Source organism: Nerophis ophidion, linkage group LG26, assembly GCF_033978795.1.
Source record: "Nerophis ophidion isolate RoL-2023_Sa linkage group LG26, RoL_Noph_v1.0, whole genome shotgun sequence".
NCBI lineage: Eukaryota > Metazoa > Chordata > Actinopteri > Syngnathiformes > Syngnathidae > Nerophis > Nerophis ophidion.
The window spans coordinates 19,580,460-19,608,399 of NC_084636.1; the positions used below are offsets into that span (position 1 = coordinate 19,580,460).

General features: G+C 38.7%; 1 protein-coding gene across 2 annotated transcripts in view; it reads left to right on the plus strand.

Annotated features, from left to right (window-relative positions):
- Positions 1–27,940, plus strand: part of faf1 (Fas (TNFRSF6) associated factor 1) — a 269,960-nt gene that overhangs the window by 14,625 nt on the left and 227,395 nt on the right. The window contains exons 3-6 of one of the 2 annotated variants that reach the window (XM_061888509.1): positions 8,964–9,007; positions 18,311–18,630; positions 18,708–18,799; positions 19,796–19,899. In XM_061888509.1, coding sequence (XP_061744493.1) covers positions 8,964–9,007; positions 18,311–18,630; positions 18,708–18,799; positions 19,796–19,899 — 560 coding nt within the window. The remainder of the gene's footprint in view (positions 1–8,963; positions 9,008–18,310; positions 18,631–18,707; positions 18,800–19,795; positions 19,900–27,940) is intronic. The other variant, XM_061888510.1, reaches the window with a different exon arrangement.

Consider the following 27,940-nt stretch of genomic DNA (forward strand, 5'->3'; position numbering starts at 1 on the left):
TAAAGTAGATGTAACGGAGTAAATGTAGTGCGTTACTACCCACCTCTGATTAGCAGTAATGCTGCTTTTTATTGCAACGCTCCCCCCCCCCACACACACACTTGACAAATTACAGTTGTCTGTTCGACATATTCCCACTTGAAGCCGAATCACCGGCAGACGATGGAAACCCTGCTGTTTTTATTGGGAATTAAGTCTTCCTTCATTTGTTACCAGATCTGCACCTTCTCTCTCTCGTACGGCTACGTTAGCGGCTAACATAGCCCAGTATGCTACCTCTCTGCTCTGCGAGGGCGGACACGTTTGTGACGTATGACATGACAGTATGTGACGTATGTAAGAATGTGCGCCTGTTTGTCTGCGAGAAGGAGAGACAGGAAAGAGCGCAAAGAGCCTGAAGTGTACGCCCGCAGCTAAAAGCAACTGCGTGAGAACGTATACTCGAATTTTACAATATAGTCATTTTCTATATCGCACAAACCCGCGATATATCGTATATATCGATATATCGCCCAGAATTACTGGTATTGTTATTATAAGGCTGTAACTGTAAAATTTGGTAAAATTTACGATGGTTAATAATACCTTTTTAAATTTTTAATTAATGAAAAAAATTAATTTAATAATGTATTTTAGGCAACACCTCTTACTTCCTGGAAACACAGCAGTTTTGCATGAAACATGGCAGACAGCAACTAAACAGACTTTGCTCCGTAGAGTTCTTCTCAGACTAAACTGAGCGAGCGCTTCGTTTAACTTCCTTTCCTTTCCCCTCGCTTAATTTTCCATGGAATCTCGACATACGTTCAATAGCGCACTGCTACCGTTAGATGGCGACAGGTGTCACATTCGTCTCACACTAAAAGTATACAGCAATGGAGAAAACTATTTGATGCTGCTTTCACTTTATCAATAGTGTCCATTAGCTGCTGTCACTGAGAGTTAATGAGGCGATGTGTCGTGAACGTTGACACAACTTTTTTATTACGTTTTTAGTTTGTTTAGTGAGTTGCTCACTTGTCGTTTATTTATCTGCAAACTGTATCAGTGTTCAAATAACAAATACTAGCTATAATTGTTTTGTCATCTCATTGAACTGAATGCAGCCTGTGATTGAATAATGTGTATTTGAAGTGAGAGGTATCACCCCGGTTTATTTTTTTGGGCTAAAATGTTTGTACTGCTAGGAGGCGATGTTGGAGAAGAACAAAGCTTATTGGATTTTATCTTCATTAGCCAAACTGCTATAAGTTTTATATTGATATCAAATGTAAACACTATGTATGTTTACATTACTTGTGTTTTTTTAAAGTTATTACTTGTTAATGTTTTATTGTGTATAGTTAATTCCTATACAACATATTTTTGCTCAAACTCTTAATTAATCTTACAGCATCTTTTTTTCAATTTTTATTTTAAAATATATTTTTTTTTAGCCTTTATTTAATCAAGTAAAATCCCATTGAGACCAAAGATCTCTTTTCCAAGGGAGACCTGGCCAAGAGGGCAGCAGCAAGGTTACATTAAAAACAGCAAACAACACATAAAACATCAAATTTACAACATTAAAACCTGCTCACGTAACACATGTGCATAAAGACAAGGTAGACTGCAATCCTTTTACAGAAGCTTTAAACTCATTTAATGTAACAAGGGTTTGAAGTTGAAGATTTGAGTGTAGGTTATTCCAAGCCTTCGGTGCTGAAAACCTAAATGCTTTCTTGCCCAATTCAATTCTTACTTTGGGGGACGACAAATTGCAGGACATTCATTAAACGAAGATTGTGACTTTCTTGTTTCTTTGTTAAAATACAAGACAGATAAGATGGGTAGATACCCAGAATAGTTTTGTAGATGAACACATACCAAAAATTGAGGCGTCGAGCACCTAAAGACGTATAACACACAATGGTGAGTGAGGGGAGCACATTCGGTGATGAATCTCAGTGCCCCTTGGTACACACTATTGAGCTTGTGGAGACAACCAGCAGTAGCACTCATGTACAACACATCTCTATAGTCAATAAAATGTAAAAAGGTTGTACATCTACATGTACATATAAAGGTACATAACTTAGAAAAATACCTCCCACTATCAAAATGTGAAAATAGACATAAAGGCATCATGTAAAGAGAAAAATATGACACTTTGATATTATTAATGAACAATACATGCTAATATTTGTCTTTAAATGGGTAGAATGTATCAATAGCTTTTTTTAATAGACATTACAAATTACACAATGGCATCATGTTCACACCCCACCCAAATTCTGTTTTACCTAATATAATCAATAATTGTGATTCAAATATTAAATATTAAATATTATTTTGTCCATAATTGTGCAGCCCTATGTATAAGACTAGATCTCATAGTTTTATCTTAATGGACAAAAAGTGCAGTTGCATGTATACCCCCCGCAACCCCAACAGGGACAAGCGGTAGAAAATGGATGGATGGATGGATGGATATGTCCATAATGTGCTATCTTGTACAATTTTCACATTTATTTTATCAATGTAATTGAATGGTGTTCTTGCCATATTACTTTCTTTATAATGCTTGTGATGCTTTCATTTGCACATTCAATTTCTACTTGAGGTCCATGAAACAGTGTTTTTATCTACAATTATGTTTCTTCTTCAAAGGAAATCATTTTGAATGTTTAAAACCCCCCCCCAAAAAAACCCGTTAAGATTTCAATATAATTTACTTTTTGAAAATTTGAGCGCATTTAAAAATACCGCGATAGTAATAACCGTGATAATTTTGGTCACAATAACCGTAATAAGAAATGTTCATACCGTGATATCCCTCGTGCTTCCGCAGACAAACTATTTAAAGCGGCACCATGATCACGAGCTTGCGTGCCAATGTTGACATGATCAATTGATGAGCTGTTTCCTCGTTTCCTTGCTTGTCAAACTTTATTGTAGATCATAAACCATGCCTTTCACTTGGATAGTAGAAATACGAGGACACATTCTGATACGTTGGTACACTTTGACAGCCCCGATTTATACCTGGTAATGGGGAGAACAACACGAAAAGATGCTTGGTTCCAAGGATTATGAGTAATTTTTCATCTAAATGGGACTATAACAAGATTCTATCAGTTGGCATCCTAATGACAGCAGACCTTTGTCAGTATGTGATGTTTTATTGTTTGTTGGCTCTTAAAAAGTCTGCGGTGACTAGTAATCAGTGATGTTAATCACATGTATCGACGGTACATTTTACATCATTTATGGTGTGTGTGTTTGACAGTTGAATATCCACAAAATGTTTTAACTTGTTCCTTATTCTCTTTTATTAGACTTCGACAAACGTTATTGATCCACAGGGGAAATTATTTGCACCCATTTAGCTCAGTTAGCCCAATTGGAAAAATTATGAAAATCTCAGGGGCTACTGTGATCTGCTGCCACTCTTTCAGGCGCACATCAAAACCATGTGGTTGCATTGGAGGCCCAAAAAGTCCTCAAAGAACAAGGCAAAAACATATAAAAAGAGGGAAAGATTAAAGTTAACAAAGGACATGAGATACATTAAAGAGTACAGAGCTGAGGGAAAGATTAAAGTTCACATAGGACAAAAGAGACATTAAAGAGTACAGAGCTGATGCACACTGTTGCCACCTCAGCAGTCCCGTTTTTTTTAATACAGCCAAAAAAGCCAAATGCAAAACACAAAAACAAAAAATGAGCACATAAATTATAAATGTACAAACTATATTTTTCGGGCCATAGGGTGCACCGAATTATAAGGTGCACTGCCGATAAGCGTCTTTCAGGCCTTTTTTCATACAAATGCTCCTGATTATAAGGCACTTTAAAGGGGTTATTTTATGATTTTTTTCTACATTTAAAATACTTCCTTTTGGTCTACATAACATAACGATGCGCCGTTTTGTAATTACGTTCAGCCATTCAAGAATGAAACTGGCTTCCGGACAATCTAAAGAAGAACACAAGTTTTCACAGTTCCTCACAGACTGGCTAATAAGACCACCAGTCCTGCTCACATTAACGATTTGGTAGTTGACCATCAGATGATACCCTAGCAGGAGCAGGCTGATGGCCAACCGAATACCGGTCTAAATTTTTAACATCACAATCTTCTTTACATATGCCATACCAATGGGGTATTTGACTACTGAATGATACCCTTATGAGTACAATCTGATGGCTCCTGTATGCTGTGTTATGTGGACTTTGTTAAAAACGGCTGCACTGTATATACTTCTGCACTTTAAATGAAGCTGCTACAATACTGTAATTTGACAGTCCACTGATTTGTAATTTGCATATCCGCTATGTATTGTATTTGTATTTTAAATTGCTTATCATTATGTAATTTAAATTTTGTTTTGTATTTTTAATCCTCTGTAATTTTAATTGTGGACGTTCAATATGCCATAAAAGGACTACAGATGGAAATAATCATCGTGCTAAATCTGGTGCAGTCATCTGCTTAATGTAACTGCACATTGTCCTTCCAAGAAACAAACAAATAAGTATTGCTCCACTTCAACGGCGTCTTCTCACCGTAATTTTTGTTGTAATGGTAGATTTTAGCGCTGCCAGCGTTTGTACTGACAGGCAAAAGTTAGAACTGTATGCTACTTTGTATTAGAAACGGCAAAATCAGAGGATGAATGCTCAACAACAAGAGGATAGAGAAAAATAAGCTTATTACGATGGTGTGAGCAATAATGGCAGACACGCACACATTTTTGGGACTTATGCAGATCCTAAATACACAACAGCAGGAACCAATAGGTAAGAAAAGTTAGTTTTGCATAATAGGACACAATTAAATGCCAGATAATATCTCTTAATGGGTGCCAATCTAGGGTCTTTGTGCACACACACACACCATTTTGATAGTGAGTGAGTGAATTATATTTATATAGCGCTTTTCTCAAGTGACTCAAAGCGCTTTACATAGTGACACCCAATATCTAAGTTACATTTAAACCAGTGTGGGTGGCACTGGGAGCAGTATCTTAGATAGATGGTACTAAAGTGGCTTGCCCAAGGACACAACGGCAGTAACTAGGATGGCACAAGCGGGAATCGAACTTGCAACCCTCAAGTTGCTGGCACGGCCACTCTACCATCCGAGCTATGCCGCCCCATGTTGAAAAACAGCTCATCCGACTGCAGTAGCGCACGCACGCAGGCAACAAAGTTGGACTAAAACATTTTGACAGATTTTTAACGCTGTGTAATGTTCTATATTTTCAATGAAACATCGAAGTTTTAGGCTTGCTTGCTAACCTGTACTTCCTAGAAGATTAGACTTATTATACAACAGGTGTAAACCTCCAGTCAACATGTATATCTTATGTGTGACTGCCATCTGCAGGTCACACTTGTGTGAAGTGAATTATTTTTACTGTAGCGCTTTTCTCTGGTGACTCAAAGCGCTTTACATAGTGAAACCCGTTATCTAAGTTACATTATAAACCAGTGTGGGTGGCACTGGGAGCAGTACCTTAGATAGATGGTACTTTATTGATTCCTTCAGGGAAAGTTTTTTTTATTGAGTCCTTCAGGAGAGTTCCCTCAGGAAAATTTGTCCAAGGACACAACGGCAGAACCCTCAAGTTGCTGGCACAGCCGCTCTACCAACTGAGCCACGCCACCCCATTACACAAGGCACCAAATAAAATTGCTTCAAAGTCAGTAAGCACAACCAGAATTATTCTGTACATTATGTGCACTGTGTTATAAGGTGCACTATTGATTTTTGAGAAAATTAAATAGTTTTAAGAGCCTTGTAGTCCGAAATATACAGTATATTGCGCACATACGACTGCCCCCATTCGTAGACAAACGGGAAAAAAACCCACCATCTCAACATACGCTATGGCGAGCTCTGCATTGCACAACCATCTGACAGACCATACTCACTTCGTGTCTAGTGAATATAGCCAGCTGAAACAAAAGCCCGATGATCATGATGGTGTTTCCTCGCTCGGATTTGCTGGACTTAAGTTCTTTGGCATATGACTTTTTAATACATCTGCTTATACTGTTGTTTATAATATTACTGTGCACTTTTGTTTTAAAAAGTCCTAACTTGTAAGCTAAGTAATGCACCTCTGCCTATATGTTCAATATTTAAGTGCGACTATGTTTGTCAATAATTTATTTAGGCCATTTTATGTAATTTGTTTGGTGGTGTATATTTGAGGGCACCCAGCCCCTCCTTTACAGAGACCAAACCTATTTGATTGCTTTTGGTTGTGATTTGTATTCAAGTGCAAACATTTGATAGCAGACAACATTTTATTATTATTTGTTTTTTTTATTTGACTTGGAGATTCAAGAGAAGGCGGAATACACCCCTGGACAAGTCCCCACCTCATCGCAGGGCCACACAGATAGACAGAAAACATTGTAACATACATAAAAGTAATTTGTTAGATTACTCTTTATTCGTAAAAGTAATGGCGTTAACGCCATCATGACAAACACCGGTTGTTATAATATCCTATCTCTAACTAAGCACATATTTCTTGGTGGTGTTTCAAGTTCATGTTCCTGGCTTTCTCTTGGTGTTTAACATGTTTAGCCTGTCTTTCAATGATGATAATACATGATAATGATATTTAAGATACAAAAAAATGCAGCGTATTTGCCATAATCGAGGTGATTATTATTAGTTTAGGGGAGCGCCTCTACACTGTATCGTGACACAAATTGGCTCCTGGCCTCTTGTCAGCCAGAGAGGATCTGTGTTTATGATCGGCATTAAAAGGCATTAATTGATCGGCACATCCTTAAGTGATACTAAAATGTGTAAGTATTGCCCACAACTTATGTAAAGTAGCCAAACAGACAAGTACATTTTTAGTACATTTCAACAGAAGTGTCGAGAGAACCATACCATAGAACTGGTAGATAGAACCAACAGTAAGCACCTAATAACAGTAAATTAGCAAGTAGATTAATATTAGTTTTGACAAAATAATACAACCAGAAATTACGCAATATGTTTCCGCATACTTCAGCACCCAAATTAGGAGCTTTTGTAATGTGTTTTAAAGTTAAAGTACCAATGATTGTCACACACACACTAGGTGTTGCAAAATTATTCTCTGCATTTAACTTTTGATATGGTTCTATAATCATTCATGTCAAATAATGTATTGTGATCTAGTTAGTTATCGTGACATGTGAAGATCCAGCTGCCACTTACAGAAGAAACAATTGAAAAAGTGTCTCAGTGGTTAGGCAAGTTAGGAAACTACATCATGATGCTGATTTTACAAACCCCGTTTCCATATGAGTTGGGAAATTGTGTTATATGTAAATATAAACGGAATACAATGATTCGCAAATCATTTTCAACCCACATTCAGTTGAATATGCGACAAAGACAACATATTTGATGTTAAAACTGATAAACATTTTTTTGTTTTTGCAAATAGTCATTAACTTTAGAATATGATGCCAGCAACACATGACAAAGAAGTTGGGAAAGGTGTCAATAAATACTGATAAAGTTGAGGAATGCTCATATAACACTTATTGTGCAGGCTAATTGGGAACAGGTGTGTGCCATGATTGGGTATAAAAACAGCTTCCATTAGATGCTAAGTAATTCACAAACAAGGATGGGGTGAGGGTCACCAATTTGTAAGCAAATTGTCGAACAGTTTTTGAACAACATTTCTCAACGAGCTATTGCAAGGAATTTAGGGATTTTACCATCTACGGTCCGTAAAATCATCAAAAGGTTCAGAGAATCTGGAGGAATCACTGCACGTAAGCGAGGATATTACGGACCGTTGATCTCTCAGGCGGTACTGCATCAAAACCCGACATTAGTGTGTAAAGGATATTACCACATGGGCTCAGGAACACTTCATAAAACCACTGTCAGTAACTACAGTTGGTCGCTACATCTGTAAGTGCAAGTTAAAACACTGCTATGCAAACTGAAAGCCATTTATCAACAACACACAGGAACGCCGCCGACTTCTCAGGGCCCGAGCTCATCTAAGATGGACTGATGCAAAGTGGAAAAGTGTTCTGTGGTCTGACGAGTCCACATTTCAAATTATATTTGGAAACTGTGGACGTGGTGGTGTCTTCCGGAACAAAAAGGAAAATAATCATCCGGATTGTTATAGGCGCAAAGTTCAAAAGCCAACATCTGTGATAGTATGGGGGTGTATTAGTGCCCAAGGCATGGGTAACCTACACATCTGTGAAGGCACCATTAAAGCTGAATGGTCCATACAGGATTTGTAGCAACATATGTGTTCATCCAAGCAACGTTATCATGGACGTCACTGCTTATTTCAGCAAAACAATGCCAAGCCATGTGTTACAACAGCGTGGCTTCGTAGTAAAAGAATGCGGGTACTTTCCTGGCCCGCTTGCAGTCCAGACACGTCTCCCATCGAAAATGTGTGGCACATTATGAAGCGTAAAATACGACAACAAGTTGAACAACTAAAGCTGTACATCAAGCAAGAATGGTAAAGAATTCCACTTTCAAAGCTTCAACAATTAGTTTCTTCAGTTTCCAAACGTTTATTTAGTATTGTTTGAAGAAAAGGTGATGTAACACAGTGGTGAACATGCTCTTTCCCAACTACTTTGGCAAGTGTTCCAGTCATGAAATTCTAAGTCAATTATTATTTGCAAAAAAAATAAAAAAGTTTATAAGTTTGAAGATCAAATATCTTGGCTTGTAGTGCATTCAATTGAATATGGGTTGAAAAGGATTTGAAAATCATTGTATTCCGTTTATATTTACATCTAACACAATTTCCCAATTTATATGGAAACCGGGTTTGTATGATACCTGTGATCAATGAAGCAGGTCCTGGAAAATGATTATATTCAGTGTTATATTTATATTATCACTTAGGAGATTAGATTTAGTACAGTGGGGACAGGAGTCAGGAATGTTTGTAATTACTCTACATTTATCATCACAGGCAGCCATCAATGGAGTCATACAGGAGAATGGCATCATGCAAAGGTAAGATTCCTCACTCTTTACTGTGTCACAGAGAAAGACAGAACATCTAAATTTAAAAAAGCACATGATAATGTGGGGTGCGGGAAACAATTTGGCCATTGGCTGTTGTCATCTTCTCAAAGGGCTTCACAATTAAACATGAAAAACAGTGTTTTCATGGAGATATACGAGAGGCATTTGCACAGTACCTAGCGGAGTGAGCACGTGAGGTACTCATGGCTAATATGAGACAAAGATATGCAGAAGGATAGCACAAAACATTTCAATACTAGAAGGTCAAACGTAATTATAAGTATTTATTGTTATGCTGCTGCTACTTGCAGTGTAATGTTTCTCTATTTTTCAGCAAACTGTTTTGCCCTCAGTTTCAGCTTCAGTTGCACATAATAATAATAATAATAATAATAATGGATTAGATTTATATCGCGCTTTTCTGTTGTTATATACTCAAAGCGCTCACAGAGAAGTGGGAACCCATCATTCATTCACACCTGGTGGTGGTAAGCTACATACAGTGCCCTCCATAATTATTGGCACCCCTGGTTGAGATGTGTTTTTTAGCTTCCAATTATTTTATTTTTTTTCTAAATAATATGGGACCTTAATGGAAAAAAAGAGAAAAATCCAACCTTCAATACAAGTGCATTTATTCAGTGGGGAAAAAATCCCACATAAAGAAATAATTATTTGACATCAAATAATGTGTGTCACAATTATTAGCACCCCTGGTGTTAATATTTTGTACAACCCCCTTTTGCCAACAAAACAGCACCTAATCTTCTCCTATAATGTTTCACAAGATGGGCAAAGACAGAAAGAGGGATTTTCAGCCATTCCTCTTTGCAGAATCTCTCTAAATCATCCAGAGACCTGGGTCCTCTCCTCTGTACTCTCCTTTTCAGCTCACCCCACAGGTTCTCAATGGGGTTGAGGTCAGGGGACTGAGATGGCCATGGGAGGAGCTTGATTTTGTGTCTGGTGAACCATTTCTGTGTAGATTTGGCCATATGTTTAGGGTCATTGTCTTGCTGAAAGACCCAGTGACGACCCAGCTTCAGCTTTCGGGCAGAGGGCAACAGATTTTGATTTAAAATGTCCTGGTATTTCAAAGCATTCATGATGCCATGCACCCTAACAAGGTTCCCAGGGCCTTTGGAAGTGAAACAGCCCCACAGCATCACTGACCCACCCCCATACTTCACAGTGGGTATGAGGTGCTTTTCAGCATGCGCATCTTTCGTGGTACGCCAGACCCACTTAGAGTGTTTGTTGCCAAAAAGCTCAATCTTGGTCTCATCTGACCAAAGCACACGGTCCCAGTTGAAGCCCCAATACCGTTTGGCGAACTCCAGACGCTTGCGTTTATGATTGTGAGTGAGGAAAGGTTTTCTCCGTGCATGCCTCCCAAACAGCTTGTTGGCGTGTAGACAGCGCCTGATGGTTGATTTGGAGACTTTGTGACCCCAGGATGCTACCATTTGTTGTAATTCTGTAACAGTGAGCTTTGGAGATCTTTTGATTTCTCTTACCATCCTCCTCACTGTGCGTGGTGGCAAAATAAACTTGGGTCCTCGTCCAGGCTTATTTACCACTGTTCCAGTTGTTTTGAACTTCTTAATTATTCCTCTCACAGTGGATATGGGCAGCTGCAGTTGCGTGGCAATCTTCTTGTAGCCTCTGCCTGACCTGTGAAGGTCGACGCACATCTGCCTCACTTGTATGCTGTGTTCCTTTGTCTTTCCCATGTTTAAGAGTGGATAAGAGAAATGGCCTCGGTGTCACGTCATATTTATACCCCAGGGAAACAGGAAGTGATGAATTACTAATTAAATGTTCCTACGTACTCTGGTAAACTTTGTAAACTACTGTAGAAATGACAGAAATGCTTCAATTATATTTATTTCCTGGGAATTGTTAAGGGTGCCAATAATTGTGGAACAGGTGATTTAATGAAAAATAATTATTTTTTAGTCAGGGATTTTTTTATTTTCTTACAATTCATTTGAGTTGAAGGCTACATTTTCCTACAATTTTCAGTGTGACAGTATTCTTCTGCAATAAACACTGAATTTATTTTAAGGCTTTTAACACATCTCAACCAGGGGTGCCAATAATTATGGAGGGCACTGTATGTAGCCACAGCTGCCCTGGGGTAGACTGACGGAAGCGTGGCTGCCAGTTTGCGCCTACGGCCCCTCCGACCACCACCAATCATTCATTCATCATTCATTCACAAGTGTGAGCGGCACCGGGGGCAAAGGGTGAAGTGTCCTGCCCAAGGACACAACAACAGCGACTTTGATGTCAATAGGTGGGAAGCGAACCCGCAACCCTCAGGTTTCTGGCACAGCCGCTCTACCCACTACGCCATGCATGTTCATTTTTGAACATGCATATTTTCAAACATTCACACTTTTGTTCACCTCAGCAGTAGCCAGTAGGGGTGCAATGGGACAAGTAATCCATGGTACAGTCCATACCTAAGTCTTTAGACCATTGTTTTCGGTTTTATTTCGGTACCATTTTGGCGTATAAATAGAACAACTTTTTTACCACACAAACTTCCTTTATTTATTTTGCCTGTCAGCAAAACAGTATTTTGCCGTTAACAAAGTATCACTGGTGAACTGAATAGTACAGTCATCTCTTGTTTATTGTGGCCAATTGTTTTCAGGCCTGACCGCAAAATAAGATTAGTAGGGCTGGAATGGTTTTCTTAATACCGCAGCATTACGGTTTCAAAATCTTCTCAATAATGCAGTAACGCGTGACATTGTCAAACGAAAACCTGGTGAGTGTAGTTTTTATTTGGCAGTTTTGTTGTGGTGGTTCTAAAAATAAGCTACATCTCCCAGAATCGTCTGTGGAGTGCAGGACTCAATGTTGGGTTGTTGAGCGACGTAAAGAAGAGAGGGAGCGGAAGCAGGAAGTTAAGTGGGTTAAACTTCGTAATCAACAAGAGGACTTTCTTTTTCAAAATAACTATTTGAGTTATGTTGTTAACAAACAGACAAACCACTGCTGATAAAAACATAACCTCTGTGGCGGAGGTAATAAAGTGTGCCACGTTTGTCTGGAGTGTTCCAAGCCAAAACAGACTGTCAATGCGAACCGTGCTGAGGGAAAGCAACAGCTGCACACATGATGAGCTACCATCACCCGGAATAGATAGCGAAGGTAAATGTCAATTTGTGAAGTATTTACATTATTAAAAGTTAAAACCTTAGTAAACTTTTCTGAGAAACTATATTTTCCAAACGGATATGAAAATGTCCACTGTAGAGAAATTAAAAAGTAAAATTTGAGAGACACAATGGATGTTCCTGTACAACTTTTTGCACTTAAAATACTTATTTGTAGTAATAAATATGATTAGATCATTTTACAGTGTGTTTATCCTAAACATTCCTGCCACTTCATTTTATACACTATGGCATTTTAAGTCTTTTTTTTGGTGACATATATCACAATAATATTGTACCGTGGCCTTAGTACCGTGTTATCGTACTGTGAGATTTTTATATTGTTACATCCCTAAGGATTAGTATTGATAAATTGAATGTTAGTTTGAGCATGAAAAAAGTTTACATCCTTAAATATCCGGAAAATGACCATAGTCCCCTAGACATGAAATAACACCCATATAGGCAACTTTTACATTAGTTTACCCAATATAGTATCCTTGAATAAGTTCTACTGTAGCTAACAGTACTCACCAGTAGTCTGAGGATCCTCCAAGCCGTCGCCAGGCCACCTACATAGCCATGATGTGGAAATATTGCCCCATCAACTTTTAAGATGGAACTAGGCTTTGAGTTCTGAAACCACGGAAGCTTTTTGTTCTGCAAAAACCCTGTCAACTTGACTTTTGCAGCTGCAACTATAAGCTGCAATACTAGCATTGTGTGTCCGCCGTTTTCATTCCACATCAATCATCTCAAAGCTGTGTTATTAATGTCTAAGATTAAGTGTATCAGGAGCAACATAGTTAATCTCCACTTCATATTGACAGCTGCTGAGAGCTAAGAACAGTCTGGTTAGCAATCAAGGCGCTCTAAGTGACATTGATTCTAGTCTGTCTCGCGTCTCCTACATTGATATGGCTTCCGCCAAAGGCTAACCAATGTGGAGATGTGGTATTAATTAGGCAAGAGTCGAAAATTAAGTGCATCAAGAAGTTGTCATGTCAAAAGTTGGTCAACTGAATTGTCAAAATGTAGATACAGTAGCGCCAAGATGAGCCGCTGTGTTTTTGGCAATGTTCAACCGTGACCCAAAAATTAATCGCCACAACTTTATACAATAATGGAACATAAAACAAATACTACACTCTAAGACATGCAGTATAAGACACAAATAAGACTTAATTTAACACTTAATTTAGGACATAATATGTAGAATGTTTAAAAAATAAAAAAATATACTATATAGGGAAACCTGTATATTTGAAGCGCAATGTGCAGCCGAGATAGGCTCCAGCACCCCCCACGACCCCGAAAGGGATGGATGGATGTAGCGAGCGACGGTTGTATTGCTGGGTTGCAATCACGTGACCTAGGGCACTTCCAGGGTTCAGGCATTGGTCTATAGCACAGGTGCCCACACTTTTTCAGCAAGTGAGCTACTTTTCAAATGACAAAATCTAGGTGATCTAACTCATCCTCATTAATGTCTTCATACAGTGGGGCAAACACATTTTTTAGTCAGCCACCAATTGTGCAAGTTCATCCACTTAAAGGACAGAGCAGACTGTACTTCCTGAGGAGGCTGTGCTCCTTATACATTTGCAAAAAAAACCTTGTGGATGTACTACCAGTCTGTGGTTGCCAGTGTTCTGTTCTACATCGTAGTGTGCTGTAGGGGCAGTACATTTAAGAAGGACAGTTCCAGACTGGAGAAACTGATCAGGCGGGCCAGCTCTACCATCGGAATAAAACTGGACACACTGGTGACGGTGGAAAAGAGGACTGTGTGATGCCAGTCACTCACTGCATACCGTTATCAGTAGCCAGAGGAGCCTGTTCAGTGCTAGACTGTTTCATCCCAAGTGCAGGACTAATAGACTCAAAAACTACTTTGCCCCACACGCCATCAGACTGTAAAACTTCTCCCTGGGGGGAGGGGAGGTACTAGAATGACAGGGGATGCAAAACAATAACAATACTGAAATAAACTGCAACAAAAAAGTGAAATAACAGAGTAATACATTTTCATAATATAGTCACTACTGCCTAGTTTCTCTTATATTCTTATTTTGTATTGTATTGTATTGTAAATTTTGTATTGATATAGTTTACTTTTATTTGTTTTGTTATATTGTCCATTTTATTTCAATTTACACCTCCATTATTTAATTTTTACTTTTCAAATTCGATTTCAATTCTATACACTGCTGCTTTCTTGAGGGAACTCTCCTGAAGGAATTAATAAATATCTATCCATCAATCCATCTATCCATCCATCCATCCATCTAAAAAGATGAGAGAGGCCTGCAATATTCATCATAGGTACACTTCAACTGTGGGAGACAGAATGTGGGAAAAGAATCCAGGAAATCACATCATATGATTTTTAATGAATTAATTGGTAAATTCCTCTGTAAAATAAGTATTTGGTCACCTTGCTTGTTTGTAAACAAGCAAAATTTCTGGCTTTTACAGACCTGTAACGTCTTCTATAAGAGGCTACTCTGTCCTCCACTCATTACCTGTGTTATAATGGCACCTGTTTGGCCTTGTTATCATTATAAAAAACACCTGTCCACAACCGCAAACAGTCACACTCCAAACTTCACTATGGCCAAGACTAAAGAGCTGTCAAAGGACACCAGAAACAAAATTGTGCAGGCAAAGGACACCAGAAACTAAATTGTTGACCTGCCCTAGGCTGGGAGGACTAAATCTGCAATAGGTAATCAGCTTGGTGTGAAGCAATTAACTGTGGGAGCATCCATCAATCCATTTTCTACTGCTTGTCCCTTTTGGAGTCGTGGGCGGTGCTGGAGCCTACCTTAGCTGCATTCGGGCAGAAGGCGGGGTACACCCTGGACAAGTCGCCACTTCATTGCAGGGCCAACACAGATAGACCGACAACGTTTACACTCACATTCATACACCAGGGCCAATTTAGTGTTGCCCATCAACCTATCCCCAGGTGCATGTCTTTGGAGGTGGGAAGAAGCCAGAGTACCCGGAGGGAACCCACGCAGTCACGGGGAGAACATGCAAACTCCACACAGAAAGATCCCAAACTAGAAGACATACAAGACCACTGAAAAGCTCCTCCGATCTGGGGCTCAATGAAAGATCTCACCCCGTGGGGTCAAATGATCACTAGAACGGTGAGCAAAAATCCCAGAATCACACGGTGGGACCAAGTGAAAGACCTTTAGAGAGCTGGGACAAAGTAATGAAGGCTACCATCAGTAACACACTACGCCGCCAGGACTCAAATCCTGCAGTGACAGACGTGTCCCCCTGCTTAAGCCAGTACATGACCAGTCCCATCTGAAGTTTGCTAGAGAGCATTTGGATGATCCAGAAGAGTATTAGGAGAATGTTTTATGCCCATCCATCCATTTTCTACCGCTTATTCCCTTTTGGGTCGCTGGGGGCGCTGGCGCCTATCTCAGCTACAATTGGGCGGAAGGCAGGGTACACCCTGGACAAGTCGCCACCTCATCGCAGGGCCAACACAGATAGACAGACAACATTCACACTCACATTCACACACTAGGGCCAATTTAGTGTTGCCAATGGTCAGATAAAACCAAAATTTAACTTTTTGGTAAAAACTCTACTTGTGGTGTTTGGAGGTGCAGGAATGCTGAGTTGCATCCAAAGAACACCACACCTACTGTGAAGCATGGGGGTGGACACATCCTGTTTTGGGGCTGTTTTTCTGCAAAGGCACCAGGACGACTGATCCGTTTAAAGGAAAGAATGAATGAGACCATGTGTCGTGAGATTTTGAGTGAAAACCTCCTTCCATCAGCAAGGGCCTTGAAGATGAAACGTGGCTGGGTCTTTCAGCATGACAATGATCCCAAACACACTGCATGGGCAAAGAAGGCGTGGCTTTGTAAGACGCATTTCAAGGTCCTGGAGTGGCCTAGCCAGTCTCCAGATCTCAACCCTATAGAAACTTGTTGCAGGATGTTGAAAGTCCAAAAGTCCTAAAACATCACTGCTCTAGAGGAGATCTGCATGGAGGAATTGGCCAAAATACCAGCAACAGTGTGCAGTGAAGACTTACAGATAACGTTTGACCTCCGTCATTGCCAACAAAGGGTATATAATTGAGATTACCTTTTGTCATTGACCAAATGCTTATTTTCAACCATCATTTGCAAAATAATTCTTTAAAAATCAGACAATGTGATTTCCTGAATGTTCTTTTTTTCATTTTGTCTCTCATAGTTGAAGTATACCTATGATTAAAATTACAGACCTCTGTCATCTTTTTAAGTGCGAGAACTTGGACAATTGGTGACTGACTAAATACATTTTTGTCCCACTCTACATATACTGTATATACTTTGTGAATTAAATTGCATTTCTTTTCTTTTTCTATTTTGTTCTTTGGATGTACAAGTAACTGTCTTGTTTTTGTATAAGGTTTTACTGCTGTGTTTATTTAGTGGTTTTTAAAGATCCGCTGTTTGGCATTGGCGATATGGCCTAAAATTAAAATCTCAGATTTTCTCACAAAAAAAATTTTGATTTAAGATTTTTTCAGGTTATTTTCCCCCTACTTTTTAAAGAAACTAATCAATACAACTAGTTGTTTGAAATTACACTGTTTGTGATTACACTAATAAATTACACACATTGCATCTTGCTATGAGCAAAATTCTAATTTGTATTGTGTTGTTTTATAAATTGTACTTTTAATGTGATCATTTTCAAATAACTAAATTAAGAGCTTCCACTGGGAGTCAAATCCTCTGCCTGAATAAAATACTTATGTAAACAAAAATGTAGCATTCTACATTGCATCTAAGTAAATAATAATCTCCGATATTGATATTACTAAAGTGCAAACTAAAAAACGTCTGTCTAGAAAAAATACTTATGTTAATAAAAATGTAGCATGGGACATTGCATGCAAATAAATAAATTCCCATGTATCAATAAAAATATAACAATCATAAAATAGTAATACAAATCCCTCGGTAAAGTGCAAACTGTTACCCAGATTCCTAAGCACTGACAACACGTTTCTTTTCTTTGGAACCAACGTCTCGCTCAAATTAGCATTAGTTCAAATGGCCCTTCTAATGAAGAATGCAGATGACAGATGAAACATGTCACGTAAAAATTCTCGTAAGTATACCAAAACTGTTGTCTGACTAAAAGAGAATTTGAAAAGTCTTTGATACCTTCCCAAATAAAATCAACATATTTTGCAATAAAGCAAAAACACCACAACAATATGACAACGAACCACAAACGATTAACACACAAATATCTGTTAAAATCGTTTTTCTAGAGACTTTTGTCGTATTCGTGTAAATATTGCTTTTTTGGCCCTCTATGTCACACTGGCTTGCACTTGTGTAAAAAATATTCCCACCCTCTGTGCTCTGCAGTTCTGTGAAAGCTTTTTCTCCATGTAGCAAATAATGATTTAAGAAAAGTTCAGCGGGTTGGATTTAAAGCTGTATATGGCCGGCAGTTTATCTATACATGTCATAATGATTCAGGATGAATTTTTTTGGGGCTCTGTCTTGCTGCCCGATACACAATAATCCTTATAAGGAGACTTTGATCATAGCTGGGCGTAATACACGGTTCCTGAACAAAAAAGCTTCCTTTGTACTATTCGCACTCATTCTACGGTTAGTTGACACTTGTGAATGCACAAAGCCATGTGAACCCACTCAGTTGTATTGCATTGTATTGAACTTACATCTTTTGTGTACATGCTTGTGCTTCAGTGTGGTTCAGGCCCTCGGGCCATCAGATTATTGCTGGTCTTTCTAAAGGGACTCGTGATGAATGGAGGCTGATTGGCAGTGTGAGCAAGTGGCTGGCACTGCTGGAAGTGCCATGCCTGATGAAGTAATCTGAAGTGGAGCCAGTTGGTCACTACAAAAGTGCTCCTGTTTCATAATGCACTTCCTTTCCCATGTATCCTCTTCAGTAAGCTTGATAAGAAAAATATTTTGGTCAAGAAATTGTATTTCCAGCTGTACAATAAATTCATTAAATTCACTGCAGTTTGTCTTCGATAGGTGGGCTTTGTGAAACTGTGTTTCCTCTATCTCAAAATCTAATGCTAATCATTTGACCTTTGCAACAGTAACTTTTCCAGTGAGGCGAGCCAGGCCAGCATGTATGGACCGCACAGAGAATCCGAAGCAGCTAATGCACCAGCAGTAGCAGCAACATCAGCCGCTGACACAGCAACAGCAGCCAACACAGCAGCAGCTGAATGCGCCGTTCCTACGTGCTCCTCGTTGTTTTCATCCTCCAGTCAGCTGTCACCCTCGGCATCCACCTTTTGCCCCAGCACCCCTTCTCCTCGACACATCGTAGAGCGCCAGCCTCGGATGCTTGAATTCAAGGTGGAGTACCGACAGCGCACTGTTGAGCTGGTACTGGAGGACGGAACCACAGTTGGTGAGCTGTATATTCCACTGATGTTTACTCTTGCACATAAAGATGGGTTTGCATTAAAAGAACATTTTCAACCACAGGTGAAATCAAGCAACTCCTCGAGACAGAGCTTGGAGTTCCTGTATACAAAATGCAATTGAAAGGATGGAAGAGTGGCGATGTCTCTGATAGTGTGAGTTAGTGCCCGTCATGCCATACCAAACCAAACCAACTTCTTCCTATTTGTAAAACACGTGAACAATTAACATAATTCAAAACAATGTTTACATCAGTTAATTTAAAGTTAAAGTACCAATGATTGTCTCACACACACTAGGTGTGTTGAAATGTGTCCTCTGCATTTGACCTTTCCCCATGTTCACCCCTTGGGAGGTGAGAGGAGCAGTGAGCAGCAGCGGTGGCTGCGCTTGGGTATCATTTTTGGTGATTTAACCCCCAATTCCAACCCTGATGCTGTGTGCTAAGCAGGGAGGTAATGGGTCCCATTTTTATAGTCTTTGTTATGACTCGGCTGGGGTTTGAACTCACGACCTATCGATCTCAGGGCGGACACTCTTAACCACAAGGCCACTGAGCAGTGAAAAATAATATACTTAAAAATATAAAAACAATGACATGTAGCTAAAAAAACAATAGATCTCAAATGTCAATCGATGTATTACAAGAAAAAGTGTGGTTTTGAAATGAGTTTTAAAAATGTCAAATTTTGTAGATGCAGATTGTTCCACGTTTTTGGAGCAACAATAGAAAAGACTCTGTCACCTGTGAACTTCCACTTTGATTTGGTAGTTTTAAGAGTTGCTGATCAGCTGATGCTTTGAAGTAGCTCAAAGGGTTTAGACGGAACAAATTAACTGATTTTAAAAGACACTAACTTTAACATAAACTAGTAAATACAGCGCCACAGATGTATAATTTAGACGAATAAACACCTTTGCTCAATCTTTGTTTTAAATTTCCTTTTAGTTTGAGACATGTCTTATCTAATAATATTGTTCTTATATTAGAAATATCTCTTACATATATGTTGTTCATTCAATATAAACTATTTTATAATAGGAGGCTTAGTGCAATGTTTTAATTAAAACATATTTTTTTTAGAATTTGACGCTGTAAAAAAAAAAAATCAAAACACACCCAACCCACTATTGTTTCTTGATCTCTCTAGACGGTACTTCGAAGTTTACACCTGCCCAGGAATGTCAGCCTTTATGTCCTGACACCAGACATTGCCCCAACAGCCACAGCCAGCACCAGCACCAGCAAAAACAGGTATTTAACTCTTAATTATTTCTGGTGTTTATAGGATAAAATGCATTTCACCGTGGCACAAGTGTAGTTATAAAAAGGAACACTAGGTGACAGTCCTTGACCACGAGTGAAGGAGTTGCAATAAGCAGATGTAATCATCACCATTGTTATACCAACAGACACCTGACCCACAGGTTGTTTGCATTTATCACATTCTTTTTCCCATTTTAAGAATGTCTACTGCTGCACTATCTTGTGTAAATATAATTTTTTGTATGTTCCTGTCTGATATTGTTACTGCTTCTTAGCAGTTTTTTTTTTATTATGTATGAGCAGTCATTTCATGTTCTCCTTTTTAAATTTCTCATTATTTTTTCTCTGTTTGACTACTCTCTCTAACTAATGGCTGTGACAGACCTTTGTGGAAGGGGAGATTAAGTGAGAATGCTTCATTAATCCAGCACCGCTTCATTCATCTCGCTGAATGTTTGGCAGCATTACCAAACCTTTCCCTCTAAAATGTAATGCAGCTCACTGTAAAGCCTCAGCAGTAATACAATCACTGTTGGCAGCTGAGTGTGGCATAGTCCTATTCATCAGTGTCATGTAATCATCCAGCATGGAATATTTACCGTTTATTTCTCATGTGTAAAATGAACATTGAAATGTAATGATTTTTTTAACAGACACACAAAAACTAAGGGTTTCAAAATATGTCATATAATAAAAGTAACAATAATTTTACTATACTGAGTAATGCTTTTAAAATGATTACCTTAAATCTCGTGCAAGTAAACTTGACTTTTTAAATATCATCTTAATTCTTTTTTTTATTTAACAGACACACTCTTGATAAATAAAAAAAGGAATTAAGATGATATTTAAAAAGTCAAGTTTACTTGCACGAGATTTAAGGTAATCATTTTAAAAGCATTACTCAGTATAGTAATATTATTGTTACTTTTATTATATGACATATTTTGAAACCCTTAGTAAGAATGGCTAGAGCAATGCAGCCTAATAATACCACAGGCCTCTAATGTCAATGGCATCCATTATAAAGAAGCAATGCAGCCTAATAATACCCCTAGTTTATTATTATGGTGAAGGTTGTAGTTTTCGGCTCCTTTTTTGTTGAAATTCACTGTGCGGACTGGATGTGTGTTGATTTTCAAACGGATCCGTGGGGTGGATAAAATACCTACCTGGCCTATTTGAGGAAATTAATGTTAGTTTATTATTATGGTTAATAAAAATAATGATAATAACATTAATATTATTACCATTAGAATTACAATTATCGCATTAACTTTGACAACCTTACCAATTTTTAATTATTGATACAATAGGTTTTTGGCCTTTTTTGTTAGGGGGTTGCCACAACAACCACAGCATCACATGTTTAATTTGGCTCAGTTTTAAAGGGGAACTGCACTTTTTGGGCAATGTTGCTTATCATTCACAATCCTTATGAGAGACAAGAACACACGTCTATATAATAGATAATTTTTCCGATTTGAAAGATTATCAAGCTAATGGGAGTCACCGTTGTAGTCTTCCAAGTCAACTACTTTCTAAACATCACTATGAGCCCGTTGACCTTCCAGAAACAAACTGCAGCTCAGCTCACTCGCAGTCCTGGCTTTAGGTGAAGGCTAGTTAGCTTTTAGCGAAACGTTAACTTATTTTGCCGTGTGTGTGTGTGTGTGTGTGTGTGTGTTTGTGTGTGTGTTTGTGTGTGTGTGTGTGTGTGTGTGTGTGTGTGTGTGTGTGTGTGTGTGTGTGTGTGTGTGTGTGTGTGTGTGTGCGTGTGTGCGTGTGTGCGTGTGTGCGTGCGTGCGTGCGTGCGTGCGTGCGTGCGTGCGTGCGTGCGTGCGTGCGTGCGTGCGTGCGTGCGTGTGTAACGGACAGTGTTGATTGAGGTGTGTTGAAGCAGCAAAAAAGGACATTATATTAAATGAAGAGTTTCTGTCTCTGATAGTGTATAAAATAATTTAAGTGCATCATAAAGCCTACATAAACTCCATGGTGGTCAGGGATGAATTTTCAGCTACAGTTACATTAATCATTAGTAATGTAGCAGCCTAGTTTTGAATGGCAGGGTCCATGCTATCACATGTTGATAAAAATATAACATTTACATAATAAAAATCAACTACAGGCTTCCCCAATGCTGTAATAAATTAAGCATGATGAGTTGACTTGAAACTGTTTAATGTTGCACTTTTTATATGTAGAAGAAAAGTTGTCATTTTATTTCATCCAAGCAACAACTTGAGGCAGTGTGGATTAACGTGGGCAGAATTATTATAGTGTTCCCAATGTTAGAAGGATCAAGCCATTGTTGACAAATTTGGTAAATAAATACCCAAAAAGTGTATATTTTGTTGTTTTCTTACTGTACCGAAAATAAACCGAACCGTGACCTCTAAATCGAGGTACGTACCGAACCGAAATTTTTGTGTACCGTTACACCCCTAATGTTTTCTAATCATGGAAGATTTAGTAACAGACAAAGAAGAAAAACATTTTTGGACAAATAAGGACAACCTTATACTTTTAGAAGCTAATTATACTGCTGCTTTTAGAAGCAGACGAAAGCCGAGAGAGTGAGGTGAAAGCGATTTTGACGCTATAAATATGGAACTTGGAGCCAAGCTATTTTGACATAAAATGATTGCCCAAAATCAACAGGAAACTAGACGCACAACTGTCGATTGATTGAGTCACTTTATTATCGATCATGATACACGCAAGATGCCATACGAGTTAGTACAACTGCAGTACATACACTGTCTGGCTAGCTGTGTACTAACAAAACATGAAATGTGGGCTAATACTTAACAGATACTGTAATATGATTGTTAATGTTTTTCAATCAGTATAAATTGTTGTCGTATCGCAGTGCTGTGCATTCCAAACTCAAACACGTTTTTGGTTGATGAACAAACTAACTTAATTTTTTTCGTAATTAGCTTTACAGCTAATACTGTAGCATAGTGATGTGTTACCACGCTAGAAAAAGAGTTCCTCAGTGTCTGCTCTTACAATAACAATGTCGCTACAGCTTATTTATTTTGCGAATTATTGATCGTAAAGGTAGTATTGTTGACGGTTTTTGAAAGTGATTTAGATGTAGAAATTATTGCTACCATTAGCTGCATTGCTAACCACCAAGAAGGAGATGAATTTTACATGTTAAAATGCGGGAACATTTTTTTTTTGTCGTCTTGTCTCTCATAATAATGGCGAACGATAGGCAACATTTCTCCCAAAAAGTGCAGTTACCCTTTATTACTGGTCAAAACAAAGCTAAACCATTCAATTCATCAGCCCCTGGGGCCGGCACGCTACATGTCTGCACAACAGCGGCCAAAAGAATCACAGAGTTAGAAAATAAAAAACTAAATCTACTATTAACCCTCTGAGGCTTACCTAATTTTATAGCCAGAGAGTTGCTACGGGACGAAAAAGCCGTCAGGGAGTTTAGAGTGTATAAAACATGCTTGGGATTCATATTTTTTTCTACTATTTAGTTCAAATCTCTCGATCAGCTTCAATCTCAAAAAAATTTAAATTGCAAACATGTTTTGTTTATATTATATTTTAATCCTTTGAAAGCTCTTATAATCTAATTATGTCTTTGTTTTTGAAAGATTTGCTTGTAATGAGTTATCATCCATATAGTAAAGGTTAAAGGGCTAGGGTACTGGGGGAAATTTATCGAGTCTTAATATAATTAAGATTAGTTACACAATGTTGTTTTGATGCATTGTTTTATTTTACGCTGTGTTAGATTACAAACTTTATAGCAGTGTAGTTTAACGCTTCTGTGCGTGCTTGAGGGAGGGGTAGAGTTCAGTTCAGTTTCAATTTATTTCAAACATGCATACTATACAACGTAATGCATCACATATTTCGACTTGTTTCATTACAGCTTGTCCGAAAAGGTGTAGGAAGAAGCAGAGCTTATTTAATCCTACCCCTTTTCATACCATAGCAATTTTATCTCATACCCTTGTTCTCTGTTTGTAACAAAACACTGATTAAATAATAAATAAATATACCATAAGTAAGTTAACAAATATTAAATACATAAACAATCATCTCATTAAAAAAAATGTTCAAGAAGTTCATCATAAATGTTGTTGTTTGTACAAAACCCAAAACCATTGAAGTTGGCACGTTGTGAAAAAGACGTTCCTTGGATGGCAGCATTAGTTGCTCCAAAAGCTGTATGTGCCTTTCAGCATTAATGGTGCCTTCGCAGATGTGTAAGTTACCCATGCCTTGGGCACTAATGCACCCCCATATCATCACAGATGCTGGCTTTTGAACTTTGCGCCCATAACAGTCCGGATGGTTCTTTTCCTCTTTGGTCCGGAGGACACGACGTACACAATTTCCAAAAACCATTTGATATGTGGACTCGTCTGACCACAGAACACAATTCCACTTTGCATTAGTCCATCTTAGATGAACTCGGGCCCAGTGAAGCTGGCGGCGTTTCTGGGTGTTGTTGATAAATGGCTTTCGCTTTGCACAGAAGAGTTTTAACTTGACCTTACAGATGTAGCGACGGACTGTAGTTACTGACAGTAGTTTCCTAAAGTGTTCCCGAGCCATTGTGGTGATATCCTTTACACACTGATGTCTGTTTTTGATGCAGTACCACCTGGAGGATCGAAGGTCACGGGCATTCAATGTTGGTTTTCGGCCTTGCTGCTGACGTGCAGTGATTTCTCCAGATTCTCTGAACCTTTGGATGACATTACGGACAGTATATGGTGAAATCCCTAAATTCCTTGCAATAGCTCGTTGAGAAATGTTGTTCTTAAACTGTTGGACAATTTGCTCACGCATTTGTTCACAAAGTGGTGACCCTCGTCCCATCCTTGTTTGTGAATGACTGAGCATTTCATGGAAGCTGTTTTTATACCCAATCATGGCACCCACCCGTTAGCCTGTTCACCTGTGAGATGTTCCAAATAAGTGTTTGATGAGCATTCCTCAATTTTCTCAGTCTTTTTTGCCAGTTGTGCAAGATTTTTTGAAACATGTTGCAGGCATCAAATTCCAAATAAGCTAATATCTGCAAAAATTAACAAAGTTTACCAGTTCGAACATTAAGTACCTTGTTTTTGCAGTCTATTCAGTTGAATATACGTTGAAAAGGATTTGCAAATCATTGTATTCTTTTTTTAATTTACAATTTACAGAATGTGCCAACTTCACTGGTTTTGTACTTCGTGAACACTTGCAGTTTGAACAGTCTCTTGAACTGAATCATATTGCTTTTTTTTTTCATAATTTAACTCCACATATGAAAATACTAAAGATCGTAAGTGTTCCGCGTGCATACACATGTTTTAATTTGGATTTTCTTCTAACGTTATATTTCTCCCCTTTTGTTGAGAAGAATTGTGCATTCTTGGGTAGCAGGTTATAGTTTGCTTTGTACACAATTTTAGCTCTTTGCAAATGGACCAATTCGTTGACTTTCATTATGTTTGAATGTTTGAATGAAGTCTACATTTGTATTTGCTTTTCCATATTTCTACATAATAATTTCAGTTATGAAGATATGATATATCTTGATATATCATTTCTTGATATACCACCACATTCAGTCAATCAATCTAGTATAATCAGGTATGATTATACTAGCGAGCAGTAAAGATTATGGAGAGATATTTGGTCCAGAACATATTTGCTTTATTCATTATTGATGTGTTTCTTACTACTTTATTTTGTATATTTTTATGAGGTTTTACATGAGGTTTCCAGTTACAGTTTTACATGACTTTTCCAGTTCACCTTATTACACTCAAAAATGTGTTTTCTTTTACCTTTTTAATATACACTCTGTCTATTAGTATTTGTATTTGACTTTCCTTTCTACTGTTACCGAATAGCATTAGTTTAGTTTTACTGTGTCTTATTGTGGCGGTCTGCTCCCTGTACGATCAGTGTCAGAGCTTACTGCCGCATTGCCGGCAGTAAGTCGGACACCTTTCCAGTGACGGTTGGACTCCGCCAAGGCTGCCCTCTGTTCTGGTTGGGTGGCCGCGGGATTAGGTCTCTGCTTTTTGCAGATGATCTGGTCCTGATGGCTTCATCTGGCCGGGATCTTCAGCTCTTACTGGATCGGTTCGCAGCCGAGTGTGAAGCGACCGGAATGAGAATCAACACCTCCAAGTCCGAGTCCATGGTTCTCTCCCGGAAAAGGGTGTAGTGCCATCTCCGTGTTGGGGAAGAGACCCTGCCCCAAGTGGAGGAGTTCAAGTACCAAGGAGTCTTGGTCACGAGTGGGGGAAGAGTGGATCGTAAGATCGACAGGCGGATCGGTGCGGCGTCTTCAGTATTGCGGACGTTGTACCGATCCATTGTGGTGAAGAATGAGCTGATCCGTAAGGCAAAGCTCTCAATTTACCGGTCGATCTATGTTCCCATCCTCACATATGGTCATGAGCTGTGGGTCATGACCGAAATGACAAGATCACGGGTACAAGCGGTCGAAATGAGTTTCCTCCGCCGTGTGGCGGGGCTCTCCCTTAGAGATAGGGTGAGAAGCTCTGTCATCCGGGAGGAATTTAAAGTAAAGCCGCTGCTCTTCCACATCGAGAGGAGCCAGATGAGGTGGTTAGGGCATCTGGTCAGGATGCCACCCGAATGCCTCCCGAGGGAGGTGTTTAAGGCGCGTCCAAAAGGTAGGAGGCCACGGGAAAGACCCAGGACACGTTGGGAAGACTATGTCTCCCGGCTGGCCTGGGAACGGCTCGGGATCCCCCAGGAAGAGCTAGACGAAGTGGCTGGGGTTAGGGAAGTCTGGGCTTCCCTGCTTAGGCTGCTGCCCCCGCGACCCGATCTCGGATAAGCGGAAGAAGATGAATGGATGGATAGTTTTACTGAGATTCAAAGAGTCTGTTTTTGTCAAACCGTCTTTTTAATAAAAGATGGCAATAAATAACAGCAGGATGGAGAGGTAGTGGTGTTACAAGACCTCATAGTAAGCACCTCAAATGATTTATAGTTTTTACTTAGGTCAGGGCTAAGGTTAAGGTTTTTCATTGGATATTAGTGCGCCACATTTTACCCTTTATTAATAGGACAGGCAATATGTGCTCTCGTATAGTTAAGGAGATGTCTTGTTAAGCGGAAACAATTCATCCGATTTCAGTCAAATCTCACTGAGACCAATGACATTAAGATTGTTTTCTTTAATGAGCTCATTAACTAATAACACTTTTGGAGACAATGATCTGATGTTTAAAAAGCCCATATGATAGATAGTGGGCTGTTTTGAGTCAGTGAGGTTGTGACAGTTCTAGCTCGTTTTGACCATAACTAAATAATGCTAGCAAGCATATGGCTAGCAAACACATATTTGAAGAGTTGTGCACTTATTTAAACATAAAATGTTGCATAAAAAAAAAAGTTTTCATAATTGAAGAGACAATGGTTCAGTTGTGACCATTTTTGAAGATGCACACTGATTTCTCGACTCTAGAACACATTTATTTAAAAAAACAAAACTACAGGATTAAGTGACTTGCCATGCAGCCATGAGGATCGGCACTTCCTGGTCAAAAATGTAGTAGGTTTACATCTCAAACCAGCAAGGCCTCGAAAACTCTTGCGTTTCCTTAGTGACATAAAAACTAGTTACATGATATTTTTTTTCACACAATTTTTTAATTTTATATACAAATGAAAAACATACAAACTGTTTTTCAACATCTATTTAAACTCAATCATAGAGATATTTAAAATTACCGGTACACCATTAAAAAATCTAAAAAATGTTTTTAGTAGTTTTTGTAGAACTTTTAATTCAGGGGTCACGATTCGGGACAGCTACTTCTCAATAGGAAGTACCCTGTAGAAGATGATCTTGTGTTTATTTATCTTATCACTATCTCAATTAATGCCCTGGGTTTAAACAGACCATAATATATTCTCTGTAAAATACACGACTGACTACTTAATTGTTCTATTAAACCCTTCATTTGGTTAAGGAACAGCACTTCTTTGGTGGAATGCCCTATATATACAGACCATT